Source organism: Nansenia antarctica (genome assembly GCF_963989245.1).
Source record: "Nansenia antarctica genome assembly, chromosome: 11".
In the NCBI taxonomy this organism is placed as follows: domain Eukaryota; kingdom Metazoa; phylum Chordata; class Actinopteri; order Argentiniformes; family Microstomatidae; genus Nansenia; species Nansenia antarctica.
In genome coordinates, this window is record NC_137681.1 from 6,908,895 (window position 1) to 6,926,246 (window position 17,352).

The 17,352-nt window shown below is 43.1% G+C and overlaps 1 protein-coding gene across 1 annotated transcript in view; it reads right to left on the minus strand.

Moving 5' to 3' along the window:
- Nucleotides 1–16,847, minus strand: part of srcin1b (SRC kinase signaling inhibitor 1b) — a gene marked incomplete at both ends in the record, with an annotated part of 57,080 nt that extends 40,233 nt beyond the window's left edge. Inside the window, 2 exons of the mRNA XM_080542217.1 lie at nucleotides 1,703–1,729; nucleotides 16,566–16,847. Of these exons, the coding sequence (XP_080398343.1) occupies nucleotides 1,703–1,729; nucleotides 16,566–16,847 (309 nt within the window). The remainder of the gene's footprint in view (nucleotides 1–1,702; nucleotides 1,730–16,565) is intronic.
- Nucleotides 16,848–17,352: the final 505 nt, after the last annotated feature.

Here is a 17,352-nt window from a genome sequence, read left to right on the forward strand (position 1 = left end):
TTGGGCATTTTTCCCTGATCTTTGTATTGGGGAACGAAGGCCAAGTTTGATGCTTTGGTCCACCAGACCTTCCTAGCAATTGGCTAAAGTGTCTTGGAATGAGATTATGTGTGTGTTGTGTGTGTGTGTGTGTGTGTGTGTGTGTGTGTGTGTTGTATGTGTGTGTTGTGTTAAATCAATTGGAATTGCTTTTGAAAACAGTGTCTTTTGATGGTCCATTTGGAGTTTTGACTAGAATAGCCATGAGGGTCATTTGACCCCTGTGAGTAAAGAAAAAAGTGATATCTTTGCACTCGATCAAATTTCAGAACCCTCCTTTCATGACTTACTACTACTATACTACCACCCAGTATCCTTACATTTTCAAAATCACATCAGGATAAGCTAATATGAATCTAGTTTGTCGTTTTTTTCTGTGTAGGAAGCAGGCTAATTTACAAGCGGCCAACTAGTGGTCGTTGTGTGTAAATAGCAGCTTGAGCATTGTAAAGGGTGTCATTTGACCCCGCAAGGCGGCTCTTTTAGTAAATAAAAAAGGCACGGCTGTTCTGCAATCAGAGAAAATGTAAGTTAATGATGATTTGCATTCATAGGTCATTACATGATCTGACCACCAGATATAAGTTATGACGACAGTAAAGCCCAATGCACACGGCGTGCAATTTTGTCGCACCGCCAAATTCGATTCCATTGTTTTGAATGCATCTCAATGAGACAATGCACACGGCGTGTGATGCGATATTGTCGCACGACAACATTCGATTCTCCATTCACATTCATTAATTCATTGGGAATCGGATGTTGTCGTGCGACAAAATCGCACGCCGTGTGCATTGGCCTTAACTAGGCTCAGGTATTCTCTCCTGGTTAGGTAAATTCGTTGTTCTCCTGTGGTCGGTAAAAGCTCCTGCATGGCTCTAATCACTAAAACACGATCAACAAACACACTTTGGCATTTGGCTTTCAATAGATTCTCTAGTAGGGAATTATTAATCTGGTCTAAATTGTTCAGATTCTATTCCACTGAGGTGGGCACACTCCTGTCAAACAGGCATGTTAGCAACATTCACAAATCAGCCACAAGATAATACAACGTCTTCAGGAGAACAATTCACGGAAGTGTGTTTTTCTGAAACTCAAGCGCTCACACATACAGTACTTCTTTTTCTGAAAACACGTGGAGCTACCTGGTTACAGAAGTACAGTAGGTTTCCCCAAAACCATTGTTTTAGTTTTTGTTTCACCATGGGCAAAAGCAGCTACTGACTGAGTACATCATATTATAGCAGGTTCAGTTCCATTGCAGAATAGCTAAAACCAAAGACAAAACAACAATAATGACCCAACGCCATGCATATTCAATTTGAAATGCAGTTAAAACCTTTTTCAGTTTCACACAGTACAGGACATAAGGACATACTCATTATTGCAGCACAAACAAAATATCTGTTGTCCTAGAATCTCGCTATTGAAACGTCATAGGGTTCATTGGGTTCTGACTCAGTAATGGACTCAAAATACTAGCTTCATTCCGACCTTAGTGACCAATTGTAGAGGTGTGTGCCAACACTGCAACACATAAAGGAGCCCGAAAAGCAAGCAAGCAAGCAAGCACACAGACACAATGGAGGATTATCCCATTATAGACAATCCACAAAGACACAGATTTACACTAAAACACACAAACAATCTCAGCACTGACCTTGAAGCTCCAGTAGTTAGGCTGTTGCTAAGGAGGGGGGTGGGGGAGAGAGGGAGAGAGAGAAAAGGGAATAGAGAGTTAGATATTTTCCCATCCTTTAAGCCAGGCCACTGTCTTCTCCCTGACAGCTGCGAGTCAGGGAGAAAGATGGATGGGGGGAAGACGGAAGAGGGAGGAAAGGAGGGATTGAGGTAGAAAGCTCATTCTATCAGTCCTGGACCTAGCACAGTAGATTTCAAAGATAACGATTTTGTTAAAGATAATGGTGTAACGAATAACGTTTGACTGTTTGAATGTAGTTAGAATTGCAGAGAGATTTTCTTCCACCTTCAAGAAAAGTCTACACATGAGAAGCATAGGCAAATGGTAAATGGACTGCACTTACATAGCGCCTTTATCCAAAGCACTTTACAACAGCCTCTCATTCTCCCATTCACACACACATTCACACACCAATGGCGGCAAGCTACCATACAAGGCGCCGGCCCGCTCACTGGGAGCAATTTGGGGTTCAGTGTCTTGCCCAAGGACACTTCGACATGTGGCCAGCCGGGGCTCGAACCGCCGATCTGCCAACCTTGCGATCATTAGACGGCAGCTCTACCTCCTGCGCCACAGGCAAGGCAAGGCAAGAGTATTTGTTTAGCACATTTCATACAACAGGGGAAATTCAAAGTGCTTTATACTTTATAATACTATTATTATTATTATTATTATTATTGTTGTTGTTGTTGTTGTTATTATTATACTCTATCAAATATATAGCATGTATACAGCACATTGAATTGCCCCAGTTGTATGAAATGGGCTATACAAATAAACTACTATATAGGTACATCCATGGATCCAACCTGCCTTGTGTAAGCAGTCCAAGCTGGTGGAGGTGGTGTAATGGTGTGGGGAATTTTCTTGGCACACTTTGGGCCCGTTAATAACCATCAATCATAATTTGAATGTCACAGCCTATTTGAGTATTGTTGTTGACCATGTCATTCCTTCATGGCCACAATTTAACCATCTTCTAATGGCTACTTCCAGCATGATAATGCACCGTGTCACAAAGCAAAGGTCGTCTCAAACTGGTTTCATGAACATGAAACACGGAGTTCAGTGTTCTTCGGTGGCCTTCTCAGTCAACAGATCTGAATCCAGTAGAACACCTTTGGGATGTGGTAGAACGGGAGACCCACAGCTTGAAAGTGCACCTGAAAAAATCTGCACGAATTGTGCAATGTAATCATGTCATCATGGACCAGAGTCCCAAAGGAATGTTTCCAACATCTTGTGGAATCAATGCCACAAAGAATTGAGGCGGTTTTCAGAGCAAAGGGAGGCCTTACCCAGTATCAGTATAGTGTTTCTAATAAAGTGTTCAGTGAGTGTATATTCCATTATCTTTTTTGGGGTTGGCATATGACTGTAAATCAGTGTACTTTTACATTGATTCATACAATGTTTGAATTAGACATTGCTATACAAGAGTATTTTCCAACTTGATAGATATGCAATAATACAACCAACAAACAATTTCGCTTATTTCTATAGTGAGTGTGCGGATGCTAATTGACCAGATTTGTGTGTGCGTGTGTGTGTGTGTGTGTGTGTGTGTGTTTGTTTGTAACAGCCCCTCCCTGGTTGCCGTTGATGTTTCATTGGCTTGAATGCTCTCAACACAGCGCAGTATTAGTGTTCCTATTAAAGTGTGAGTTTATATACTGTATATACAGACGTGTGACATATTTCTTACTCCATCAGAATCCAATCTGAAACGAGGATCTTATTATTATGATGCCAGCCAGATGAATTTCTGTTGTCCTTCATTGCCATCATAATAGCTTTGTAATTGCTTATAATTGCTTCCCAGCAATTAATCTGATGTTTACAGTGACTTCACATGCACTAATGATTACATACCAGCTTCCAAACCAACTGAAGGCGTACTATTCATTTCACACAATTACCTGTCTAGCTGTTTAGCAGGAATGAATTAAAGCAGTACACAGACAGTGGATTAAGTAGCTTGGCCTTTTAATTCCATTGGGTGGCATCCAATGGAAAGGGCAAAGTTCATTGAATCAATAGCATGCGTGTGTTGACTATGTGTTGTGGTGTGTGTGTTGACTATGTGTCTACTGTGTGTAGGGCCCTTGAGCCAAATACAAACCCCATGCCATAACCAGGTGCCTAAATCCAATGTTATATCTTTCTTGTTATGTTGTATTATGTCTCTTATCTTATCTTATTATCTGTGTATTGAATGTATGCCTGTGTCCTTGCGCTGCCCCTCTTGGCCAGGTCCCTCTTGGAAAAGCGATACCTTGTCTCAATGAAGTCACCTGGTTAAATAAAGGTTTAAAAAAAGAAAAAAAATGTCCTAGTGTCACATTGTGTTGTTTAATCCATTCAAGACAGATGTACCGTTTTCTATAACAGTACAGTGTCGTTTTGATACAATGATAGTTTGATCGTTTTGTAAGATTGACACATCGAAAACCTTTGTCAACATGTTGGCTAGTTTCCCAGACCCCAATAAAGCCAAGTGCTGCATAATCTACATCGAAAGAGTCGTCTCAATATGGACTAGTCTCATCTGACACTCATCTGTGTCAGGGAAACCGCCCCTACTGTAAAAAGGCACATGTGACAAATTACAGCCTGATGCATTCTGGATCCCTGCATAATTGGACTGGATCACTCTAGCGCTACTAAAGCAGATATTGAAACCTGACTTCAGCCGGTGGTGCTGCTGAGCAGGAGTTCAGGGTTTGGTTCCTATGTCGAGTACGAGGCTTTGATGTCGTAATTTAGCAAGTGGTTTTTCAATAGCAGCAGGCTAGAGACCAACAAGGAACACAGAGAGCGCTGCAGCCACTTCCAACTTTCCTCACTCTCATTCACTCCTATTGTGATGGTCCATGTTTGAGCTGGATTCTGAGCAGACACTATGATCGGTTGGTTGTTGATGATGATGGGGCGGCTGTGGCGCAAGAGGTAGAGCTGCCGTCTGATTATAGCAAGGTTGGCAGATTGGTGGTTCGAGCCCCTGCTGGCCACATGCCGAAGTGTCTTTGGGCAAGACACTGAACCCCAAAATTGCTCCTAGTGAGCGGCCCGGCTACCTTGCATGGTAGCTTTCCGCCATTGGTGTGTGTGTGTGAATGGGTGAATGAGAGGCCGTTGTAAAGCGTTTCGGATAACGGCGCTATATAACTGCAGTTCATTTACCAGACCATTGGTTCTTACACACTTTGTATTTGCGTCTCGTTCCTTCCTGCCCCATTTGTCGGAGCCACAAGGTTGTTCTTAAAACAAACATCCCTCAATCCCTTTAATTTGTACGATTCAAAAACACACACGATAAAAGATTCATGAGGTGCGCCATCCAGCGCAGGGCACGGCCCCTTCATTACTGACTCACCCTGCTGACAACATCAAAACCCTGCTGCCTCCGCAGACTAAGATCCACATCCAGATTCAGATTCAGATTAATTGTCATTGGTACAGAATACAAGTACAGAGACAACGAAACGCATTCGTCATCTAGCCAGAGGCAATAGTTTATAGTGCAAAAGCCATGAAGATATATGTACAGATATGTACAGTGAGATAATAATAATAATAATAATAATAATAATAATAATACATTAGATTTATATAGCGCTTTTCTAGACACTCAAAGACGCTTTACAAACTGAAAAGATTGAGTAGTAATAATAAAAAAACAAAAAGGATGAGGTAGTGCTAGGGACACATGGGAAGGGGAGGGGGAGAGGGTTAACTGGTGAAGGCAAGCTTGAAGAGGTGGGTTTTGAGGGCATGTTTAAATGTTGGGAGGGTGTTGGCCTGTCTGATGTGGTTGGGGAGGGCGTTCCAGAGGGACGGGGCTGCGGCTGAAAAGACCCTATCACCCCAGGTCCGGAGCTTGGTCCTGGTGGTCTTGAGGGTGGTTTAGCAACGGGAGGGGGTGTGGAGGGGGACGAGGTCGGCAAGGTAGAAGGGGGCCAGATTGTTGATGGCTTTGTAAGTGGTGTACAGATATGTACAGATATGTACAGTGAGATATGACAAGGGCGAGATATATGTACAGAGCAAGTAGATATATGAAGTAGATATGTACAGTAGATATGTAGAGTAGATATGTACAGTAGGTATGTACAGTAGATATGTACAGTAGGTATGTACAGTAGATATGCACAGTAGATATGTACAGTAGATATGTACAGTATGTATGTACAGTAGATATGTACAGTATGTATGTACAGTAGATATGTACAGTAGATATGTACAATAGATGTGTACAGTAGGTATGTACAGTAGATATGTACCGTATGTGCAGTATGTATGTACAGTAGATATGTAGAGTCGGTATGTACAGTAGATTTGTAGAGTAGATATGTACAGTAGATATGTACAGTAGATGTGTACAGTGAGATATGTACAGTAGATATGTAGAGTAGATATGTACAGTAGATATGTACAGTAGATATGTGCAGTAGATATGTAGAGTAGATATGTGCAGTAGATATGTACAGTAGATATGTAGAGTAGATATGTACAGTAGATATGTACAGTAAGATATGTACAGTAAGATATGTACAGTAAGATATGTACAGTAGATATGTAGAGTAGATATGTACAGTAGATATATGCAGTAGATATATTCAGTAGATATGTACAGTAGATGTACAGTAGATATGTACAGTATATATGTACAGTAGATATGTAGAGTAGATATATGCAGTAGATATGTACAGTAGATATGTAGAGTAGATATATGCAGTAGATATGTACAGTAGATATGTACAGTAGATATGTACAGTAGATATGTACAGTAGATATGTAGAGTAGATATATGTAGTAGATATGTACAGTAGATATGTACAGTAGATGTGTACAGTATATATGTACAGTAGATATGTACAGTAGACATGTACAGTATATGTGTACAGTAGATATGTACAGTAGATATGTACAGTAGATATGTACAGAGCAAGGATATCAACACAAAACAGTATATATGTTACGGTACATGTGGGAATACGGTACATGTGGGAAAACTAGGGTTAGGGTTAGGTGCTCGGGTGACTTGGTACATGCTGGCATGTAATAATTATAATTAATAATTATAATTTTGCCATTTAGCAGACGCTTTTATCCAAAGCGACTTACAATTATGAATTACAGGGACATACCCACAGGAGTAACTGAGGGCTAAGTGCCTTACCCAAGGGCACACTAGTAGTGGTGTGGCTTCAGGCGGGATTTGAACTCACAACCTTCCGATCCCAAGTCCAACTCACTATCCACTAGACCACCACTACCCTATGTCTAACCCTAACCCTACCCCTAACCCTAACCGTAGCACCCTAGCACCTAACCCTAACCCTAGTTTTCCCACATGTACCGTATTCCCACATGTACCGTAACATATATACAATGTGGGGGAGGGGGGGGTGTATGTTCATCCTGTTCAAGAAGTCACGTATGGGGTACTACAGGCTCTGGATTGTGCTTCAGCAAGGCTAGGTTTTTGTTTTACCCAAACCCATGCCATGACCAATCCAGACTTCCTGCCTAAACTTCGACATTTCCACTCCCCCCCAAAGACATCGTTTTACTTTAGAAGTTATAATTGGACCTATAGTGAAACATAGATATCAGATAATGTAGCGAGATAAAGCGATTATGTTCGCACTCCACTGATCCTTGATGTTATTGATTGGTTAACGAAGGGAGTTCAGTTCAAACAGCTGGTTGTTCTGGTCTAAGTTTGACACTGATTATAATTAAAGACGGAAAACTAGAAGATACTTTTAGCCTGGTTAGAACCAGACAGATCGTGCGACAGTTCACATTTGGTTTCATTTCACATTATCTGCCTGATGTCTGGCAAATAAACAAGCCCTTGGATAACATAAAATACAACCGTTTTAAAAATCAGCGTATACTCTATGAGTGGGTGTGGTTCGATTCGGTTTTATGATTGTTTGAAGGTTGATCCAATTGCTACGACATTAGTTTTGCGTCATGCCCCGAGGCTCAATGAGAAGCGAAGTTCAGACTGATACGGTATGTAAAATAAGACGGGGGGTGAATGTAGCAATCAGGATGATTCAGTTAGGCTAAGATACCGCGTCGCTCCAGGGGACACAGTTTGACACCCCTTTCAAAGGAGCTACTAATGAACAGGTACATTACAGATGGACCAGTGTGATGTCGAACCACTCCAAAAGATTTAAAGTGACAGATTTCTAAAGCATCTTGATACCAGTGGGATGACCAGTGGGGTGGTGGAGGTATGAAGAACTATTACAACCAAAGACACAGAGATACCAGTAACAGTAACTCTTCACCATAATAATAATAATAATAATAATAATAATAATAATAATAATAATAATAATATAATAATAATAATATAATGAATAATAATAATATGTATAATAATGAATAATAATAATGTAATAATACATTAGACTTATATAGCACTTTTCTAGACACTCAAAGACGCTTTACAGATCGAGTAGGCTAGTAAAATATAAAGAAACAAAAAATAAAATAAAGTATAGGGGTCTAATTAATTTTTAGATTACTAAATCTAAATCTAAGTGTCTTAGAGCTGTGGTAAGTATAACTGATATCATAACCAGCATTAAGTTTATGTCTGCATGACAGCTGACCATAATTGACTTTAACAACTGATCAATTAATTGCACATTAACAACCGGCTGTGTTATGACTGTGTCAAGTATTTGGATAGAAGAGTCTGCTAAATGGCAAAATGCCTCTTTACTGTTCCATGTTCAGCCTCTGTCGCTGTCCCCACATGCCTTAAGGAAACCGATACTGCCTAAGTGCTAAAAAATATACGGCAACCTGCCAGTTGTGCTCACGTCTATGAGCATGAAATGTTTCGAGTCTGGTTACACATTATGTCACACATTGGACTGCAACGTCCCAGATATCTCTAGAACCACTTCAGTTTTACATACCTCCCCAATAAAAACCACTTTAATTCCATCTCACTAGCCCTACACACTGCTCTAGCCCACCCGGACCAGTGCAATACCCATGTTAGAATGCTATTCAGCACGCACAACTCCATCAAGTGGTCATCAGCAATGACATCACTTTAGTGGGCCTGGTTACCAATGACGATGAGACAGCCAACAGACAACCTGACATGGTCCTAAACATGCGGTCAGAAAGGCACACCGACCGCTCCCTCAGACGTCTGAGGAAACGTGTCATGAGCAACCACAAACGCTCATTAGGCTTTTTAACATATGCACCATTGATAGCATCTTGACCCAAAGCATCACAACTTGGTATAGAAACTCCCATGTAAGGCCATAGAGTGGGGTGGTAAAAGACAGCACATCAGTGGGGGGGGGCGAGCTCTCGTCTATCCAGGGCTAGCTAGTACAGGAAAGCCCTAAACATCATCAAATACCGCATTAACCCTGGTCTTGGTTTGATTTCTCCCCGCTTCCATCTGAACTAGGGGGTGTTTGCTTACTATCCACATTTTGTGATAATGTTGAATTGAATTGAATTGAATATAACTTCATTGTCCACCAAGGTGGAAAATTGTCTTCGGCTCACCAAACCAGAAAAATCGACACGAGAAGCCAGAAGGCAGCCAGCACGACATAAGACACAAACAGGCAGAGACAGAGACAGGGTTGCACATTAGAAACACATCAAAACAGTTCATGTCTGCGGCTTCCGTCTTGTTGGTCACTTTGCAGAATTAAGGATGCTAATGGCACTGGGAATGAAGGACTTCTTGAATGTATTTCTAGTTGCCTGGGGAACTCTATAGCGCCTCCCAGAGCTCAAGAGCTCAAACTGGCTGAATAAAGGATGTCTGCCAAGATACTCCTCCTCGCCTTCTCCCTTGTCCTCTCTGTGAGGAGTACAGTCAAGGCCATTTTGCTGGTGGCCATTGACACAATGCGAGAGACTTTATTCTTAAGTTTGCAGTTGCAGGTGACCGAACCAAACAGGGAAAATGAAAAGTTAAAACACTCTCAATGAGAGTTGAATGTTCAATTCCTGACCCCTTATGGAGAGAATGTTCGATACGTACCCTCTTCTGGAGGGAATGGTTCATTTCTATGTTTTTTGGGGGAGAATTGGAATGCTCAATATCCACCCTCTTTTGGAGGCAAACTGGATAGTAGTCGCTCTACAACTAGAGGGCTGCAGGGGAATTTTCCTGGATGCACAGCGCACAGGTGTTTTACCCTTGCCTCCTACCGACACTGGAACCTGGACACTGAACACTGAACACTGGACACTACACTACACTGAACATTGAACACTTTAGATATTTGAATGTAATGTTGGTTGTTGTTGAATGAAATGTCTGATTGTCTGAAATGTCTGAAATATCGGAAATGTCTGATTGTTTGATTGTTGATTGTTGATTGATTGTATACATGGTGTTGAGTTTTTATAAAAACCAAATAAAAACACCTCTTTTGGAGGCGAGGAGGTTCTGTTCATAATTCCTAACACTCTCTGGAAAAACAATGTCAAGGAGAGAGAAAAAAAGATGAATGGACAAGAAGCAGGAGGAGAGAACAATTGAGGATAAAACAAGAGGCATACTGAGGCCTGTGGGCGCCTCTGACCCAGATACAGAGCTGTGTGTGTCCGACAGGCCTGTGTCCGAGGCCTAGCCAGCGATCGTGTGTCTACCTGATCATGTGTCAGCCAGCATCACTCTGATAGAGCCCCACAATCACTCTCCATTTTCCAGAAAATCGGGGCCAGAAATCAGCTATGTAGATCAGCCTCTACGGATTAACAGCACCTCAATAATATACACAGAGTTAGAATAGGAGCATTGTTATAGGGTATGGATAGAATGGATACAGTATGTCAAAGAGAGTAAGTATAGGACCTATACTTACTCTCTTTGACATACTGTATCCATTGTATCCATACCCTATAACAATGCTCCTTTTCTAACTCTGTGTATACTGTAGCCCTGTTCATACACTAGCTCCCATGTCCACATAGAGTCCACATAAAGTATATGGTAAATGGTAAATGGACTGCACTTATATAGCGCTTTACAACGGCCTCTCATTCACCCATTCACACACACATTCACATACCAATGGCGGCAAGCTACCATGCAAGGCGCCGGCCCGCTCACTGGGAGCAATTTGGGGTTCAGTGTCTTGCCCAAGGACACTTCGACATGTGGCCAACCTGCCAACCTGATCTGCCAACCTTGCGATCATTAGACGGCAGCTCTACCTCCTGCGCCACAGCCGCCCAATATACTCCCATGCTTAGTTGCTTACTCCATGTTCCTGTACTAAATCCCATATTATCTCAATACATTCATATTCCTGATAACTCGAACTCGTAATAACTCTAACTCTAACTCTAATCAATCCATACATACTCCTATACTTCCTCCAACCTCTGCATATCTACACTCACTCCCTACTAGGGGGGCAATCCTTCGGAGAGATTTTGAACGCAGGCTATAATACCATGTGGCAAACTGCAGGGCACTGCAATGACTGACGCCCAAAACAATGTTTTTCCCCGTTGAAACCCCATGTTAAACGTTGTATTCCATTTGGCCTCCTTTGACTGTTTTGTTCTGCGATTTCAGTTTCGATTACTTCCTATTATACAGTATGTCATCTTCTCCCTGGGATGTGAGAAGCCACATCCGAATGATTCCGACGGAATCGTAAAAAAAAGAAAATGAAATGAATAATATGCAAGCTCGAGGCACATGTGTTGGTCAAACAGTGAACCCGGTGTAGGTCAGAAACACACTGAAAACTCAAGCGTGCCCAGTATTCAAGTTGCAAAAGAAAGTCAGGGGGGATGGTGGATTTTATCATATGGGGACAATTTTAGCATCCCCACAGCGTCAGTGACTTCAGTGTCAGTGACTTGGTAAAAATGTCATTGCATGTGTGCGTGCCCCCCCCTCGCCCACAGTATTTGACTCAATATGCGCAAAACTAAATGTTTAAATAGTAGTCAATTAAGTTCTTTGATAAAATGACATAAGGGATGGAAAGGGGGGATGGCAGTTTTAGAAGGGGGATGATTTTGACTGTTTTTATTTCAGGGGGGATGCTATCCCCCCTCATCCCCCCTCAACTTGAGGGCTAAGCGTGCCTCTACTTTACTTGGACTGCAGTGGACTGGGCCTGCGTTAGTGCCAAGGGTTGTGGTTCCACCAATCAGATGTCGCTATATTGAACACATAATAATAGCAGTTAATGGCAGAAGCAATGCAGTCTCTCCTAGGAAACTCATTGGGCGGTTCATACCAAGTACCTTGGTATATCTATGTATATCTAATGGTAAATGATAAATGGACTGCATTTATATAGCGCCTATATCCAAAGCGCTTTACAACGGCCTCTCATTCACCCATTCACACACACATTCACACACCAATGGCGGCAAGCTACCATGCAAGGCGCCGGCCCGCTCACTGGGAGCAATTCGGGGTTCAGTGTCTTGCCCAAAGACACTTCGACATGTGGCCAGCCGGGACTCGAACCGCCGATCTGCCAACAGCCACAGCCGCCCCATCTATATCAATGTTCTCCACCACAAGTTCTACTCAAGGAAAATACAGTTTTGGCGGACGCTCCATTTAGCCACTACACATTCACCAATTCCCTTATAGAGTAAGAGATTTACACTATCACCCTTTATAGTCTCACCTCAGGGTCCCCTGGCATACCTACAGAACCATTGCTCAGAAACACACAAACAAGAGGGCGTTCCACAACATCAAATTTGCCCTCACAAAAAGGAAAAACAGGTCCCCGTTGCACCATGACTCAATTATAACGCCCTGTGATATTTTTCAATCACACCAGCTGAAATCCCACAGTGCACATATGCACAGAGAGGGTGTGTGTGTGTGTGTGTGTGTGTGTGTGTGTGTGTGAGAGAGAGATGAGTGGAGCGAAGCATGCCTGACCTGCATGCCAAGTAGCCATCTCGGTACCCTCCCTCCCTCCCTCCCTCCTTTCCTCTCTCTCCCTCTCTTCTCACACACACACACACACACACACACACACACACACACTCACTAGCATGGTACTGTACAGTACGTCACCCTCCCCTTCTCTCAGACACTGCGGCACCACAACCACACCTGGCCAACACCTGCACGGCATGCCAGTGCTGTAACCTGGCAAGCATCAGCCCAAACACACCACACACACACACACACACACACACACACACACACACACACACGCAGAGAGGAGGAGTGTGTACATTATCCTTCACCTGCACTGGTCTCCCTATACACACACTGCCTAATCGGATTTACACAAAGAGACACACACACAGACACACACACACACACGCATACACACACACACACACACACACACACACACACACACACACACACACACACGCAGCAGAAGCAGAAGCAGCTCTCAACAGTAACGGCAGCTCACAGTGGATTTAAAAACGTCTCCATAGATGAACGTAAGGACAAGCGGGTACCGTTGCTATTTAATGAACCTGCAGGCGGGCTGGTGGTGTGTCCTCGTGCTCCACATGCCTCCCTCTTCCTCCTCCTCCCCTCTTCTCCATTTTCTGACTGCAGCTCTGTCGTCTCTCGCTTGCGCCCCCAGGAACGGGTAAATCCCAGTGCTGGTGCTGTAGTAGTGCCTAGCAGCAGTGGCGGCGCCTTCACTTCTCACTCTCTCTCTCTCTCTCTCTCCGTCTCTCTCCTCTCCTCCTCCCTCTACGGCCAAAACGCAGCAGCTTCAGTCCTCACTCCTCCTCTCTCTCTCTCTTTTTCCTCTCTCTCTCTCTCTCTCTCTCTCTCTCTCTCTCTCTGCTGCATCCATTTGCTTGGTACAGTGTGCCTTCTCTCTCTCTCTCTCTCTCTCTCTCTCTCTCTCTCTCTCTCTCTCTCTCTCTCTCTCTCTCTCTGAAGCCAAGGCATTGCCAGCCATATGATATCATTGATTCGCCTTATATGGGAAATGGGGGTTGCCGTGACAACCGTGGGCTCCACCTGTTTCTCTCTCTCTATTTCTCTGTCTCTCCTTCTTTTTTCTCTCTCCTTTCACTCCCTCACTTGTATGCGGAGATAGATGGCTTCACCAGGGTAAATACACAGAGCAAATGGAAAGCGGAGGGGAGGAAAGGGAGGAGGTCACGGAGGGACGGCTGAGCGATGGAGGAGAGGGTGTGCATATACTTGTCTCTGATGGATTGAGGTATTCCCATGGAGGGATGGAAGGACAAGAGAAGGAGGGATGAAGAGGGGTGAGGAGAGGTAGAAAACAGTATACACAGCTAAGTGTTGGCTGTGCATGCATCAAAGCACTGCTGTGATTGATGGGAGAAAAGAGAGGGAGGTGAGAAAGACAAGAGAAACAGAGAGAAAGGGGGGATTTGGCAGGTGAACAACTTCAATCCTTCATTTAGTGAATGACTAATGTACTGTAGCCTATACAGTGCCCTCCGTAAATATTGGAGGAAAGAGGAATCACTTTGTCTTCTTTTAGCTACTCCAACGGTTTGGATTTGAAATCAAAAAATTCAAAAGTAAAGTCTCAGCTTTAATTCAATATTCAATTGGTTTCACCCTTTCTTTTTTTTTTTTTTTTTTTTTTTTCTGAGTGGGTCAGTCCCACTCATATTTTTCATTTTTATTGACAGTTACAGTGACAGAATCGACAGAATCGAACCGGGGACCCTGCGGTTACATGGTCAGCGCTTAACCCGCTACACCACCTAAGCGCCCCGGTTTCACCCTTTCTATACATAGTCTCCCTATTTCAGGGCAGCAAAAGTATTAGAAAATTGGCTTGACAGGTGTTACTGCAGGTGTGTTCCGTCACATGTGCAGGTAGGCTATAAGAGAGCAGTCAATGTCGAGTATTGATTCTAGGCTTTCCGTTTGCCTTTAGAGTCTGCTATTGGTGTCTGTCAACACGAGGACCTAAGAGACGTTAATGACAGTCAAAGAAGCTATTGTCAGGCTGAATTATCAGAAACATTGCCAAACCTTAGACTTACCAAAATCAACAGTTTGTAATTGAAGTCTCACTACATTTCGGCGAATCTAGCACTCAAGGAAGGCCTTCCCTTCCTGTAAGAGATGGGCCAAGAACTGTGGCGCAGAAGATTATGATTGGTCAAGCAAGAGGAGTGACTTCATCAGGCAGGAAACTGCTAGTGCTTGCCCCGCTGACAGGAAAGGGCTTTTGTCTGCTATTCTCTCTCTGCGCTCATATGACTTTGCTTAAATAAAAGGCTTTTTTAACTCCTTGGAGTCAATTGATTTAAGCTCTTTGTGCTTGAAAAGTTCTACTCAATCTACTAAGAATCAATTATATCCACAACAGTAACATCATTCAAAGAGAAAGAAAGCACTGGTGAGCTCAGCAATCACACACGGGCTGGTAGACCGAGGAAGACTTCTACAGTGAATGACGAAGAATGCTCACCATTAATTAAACCTCCCAAAAAACTGTCCCACAGATCAGGAACACTTTCTAGGAGGTAGGCATGAATGTGTCAGAGACGACCATCCACAGAATACGTCGACAGCTGGACGACAGAGGCTTAACTGCAAGGTACAGACCACTAGTTATCCTTAAAAAGTATGATAGGGTTACAGTTTGCTAAAAAAAAAGTAACTAAAAAGCCTCCAGAGGTCTGTAAAATGTTTTGTGGACAGATAAGTGGATAGTTTGGAGAAGATCTTTCCAAGATGTACAGCATACCAGCTCATCTGTGAAACATGGTGGAGTTAGCTATGGTTCGGGGCCTCGGGCATGTATTTCTGCCACAATAACTGGCTAATTTGTCTTAATTGATGATGTAACTGCTGACAGCAGCCGCAGAATGTATTCTGAAGTGTATAGAAACATCTTGTCCGCTCAAGTACAAGCAAATGAATTGACATGCTAGTCATCGTTCTACTAGCCTGGATAATTGTGACCGAGTCTGGTAAAAAAAAAAAGTCCTCAAGTAGGGCATTTTTAAAAGAATTTGCACATTGTGAGCTTTCAAATGATGTGTCATACATTGAAATTGGAAAATAGTTGAAGACGATATGCTTATTGAATGTTAGTACACCTCAAACCCAATACCTGAGAAAATCTCTCTGAATCAAAACAGACGCATTTACTACCATCGCGTTGGTAGCTAGCTAGCAGCTAAGAAAGAACATCGCTATGAACATCTAAGTGCATGTTTAGCACATCACAACATGCTGATGCTAAAAACACACAACTACGTATAATTAGATGATCACACAGTCCTTGCTTTTGAACATGTCCTGAAATGTACGTTTGTTTACTAGTCATGTATCACTAACTAACTTGTTAAACCTTCGTAAGATGGGGGGGAAGAAAGCTTTTTGGGCATTTGCGTGACTTAGGAATTGCCAGCATGCGGACCTTTTCACTAGACCGCGTCACAATTATCTATCTTTCGCATGGCTGAGCTCAGTTCAATTTGCTAAGACAACTACCTCCTATGATGTCATTGGTGGTCATACAAGAAATATGTCATTTTCCCCAAATAACAGCTGCAAATACTGTCTGGATGGAAACGTGTTGTAGTTTTTAGACTTTCTCTTCTCATCATTTTGACTACAAACCATAGAACTAGACCCTTTTAACATACACTGCACAGTATGTAGACTCTGGTATTGTGCTGGAAATAATAACTATGAGGTTGGAAGTGATGGAAAGGTCCCTTTAAAGACTGAAAACCGTCCTCAATGGAGAGTTTTTATCGGAAATAATTATTCCAGGACAGCTTAATCTCTGTCAGAGAAACCCCCCTACATACAGTATGTACATGAATGACTTGGTCATACCTGTTGGCGGCCACACGTTGTCGACCCCTGGGACGTATTATTGGGGCTGTTTGGATACTTCTGCAGGTCCATGAAGGCTTCGTGCTGGCGCTCTATGTCAGCCTTATGAATGTTCGTAAGGGCCTCAAGGCTCTTGGCGGCGATGGCATTGTGGCGGCGGTCCAAGGAAGACGCCAGCCCCCCGTTGTTGTTGTCGGGGTAACGACGCAGGCCGTTGGCCCCGCCACCTCTGCCCAGGGTGTGGTATTCCCTTGGGAACTCGGCATCGCCAGCAGAGATCATGTGTCCCTTCCTTCTCTCCCGACCTGGAGGGGTAAAAGGTGAGAGGGCAGGGGCAGGGTTTAGATTGGTTGGTTGGGAATAGGGAATAGGGAAAAAGTAGTAGTAAGGTATAAGTACAGGTCAGTCATGTGTTGATACTGAATGTGTGACAGCAGCTGGTGAAACCGGGAACAAGTCGGCAACAGATTCGGTGAGTAATCCCCACTACTCTACTCTAACCTAACCAGGCAGTAGTGGGGATTACTCACCGAATCCATTGCATTGCAATGTTTTGGTTTGACTAGCAAGTGTGTCATTGATTTTCAACAACGTTCTTTTTCAGAATAAAAGTCAGAATGATTTGCTTGGTTGCCCACTTGTTCCCGCTTTCACCAGCTGCTGTCACAAATGCAAACCCACTGTTATTTACAATACATGTTCATATACATGTAGGTTCATACTAGCCAGCTTGAAGCATGTCTACCACCACTACTAGTGTGCCCTTGAGTAAGGCACTTTGCCCTCA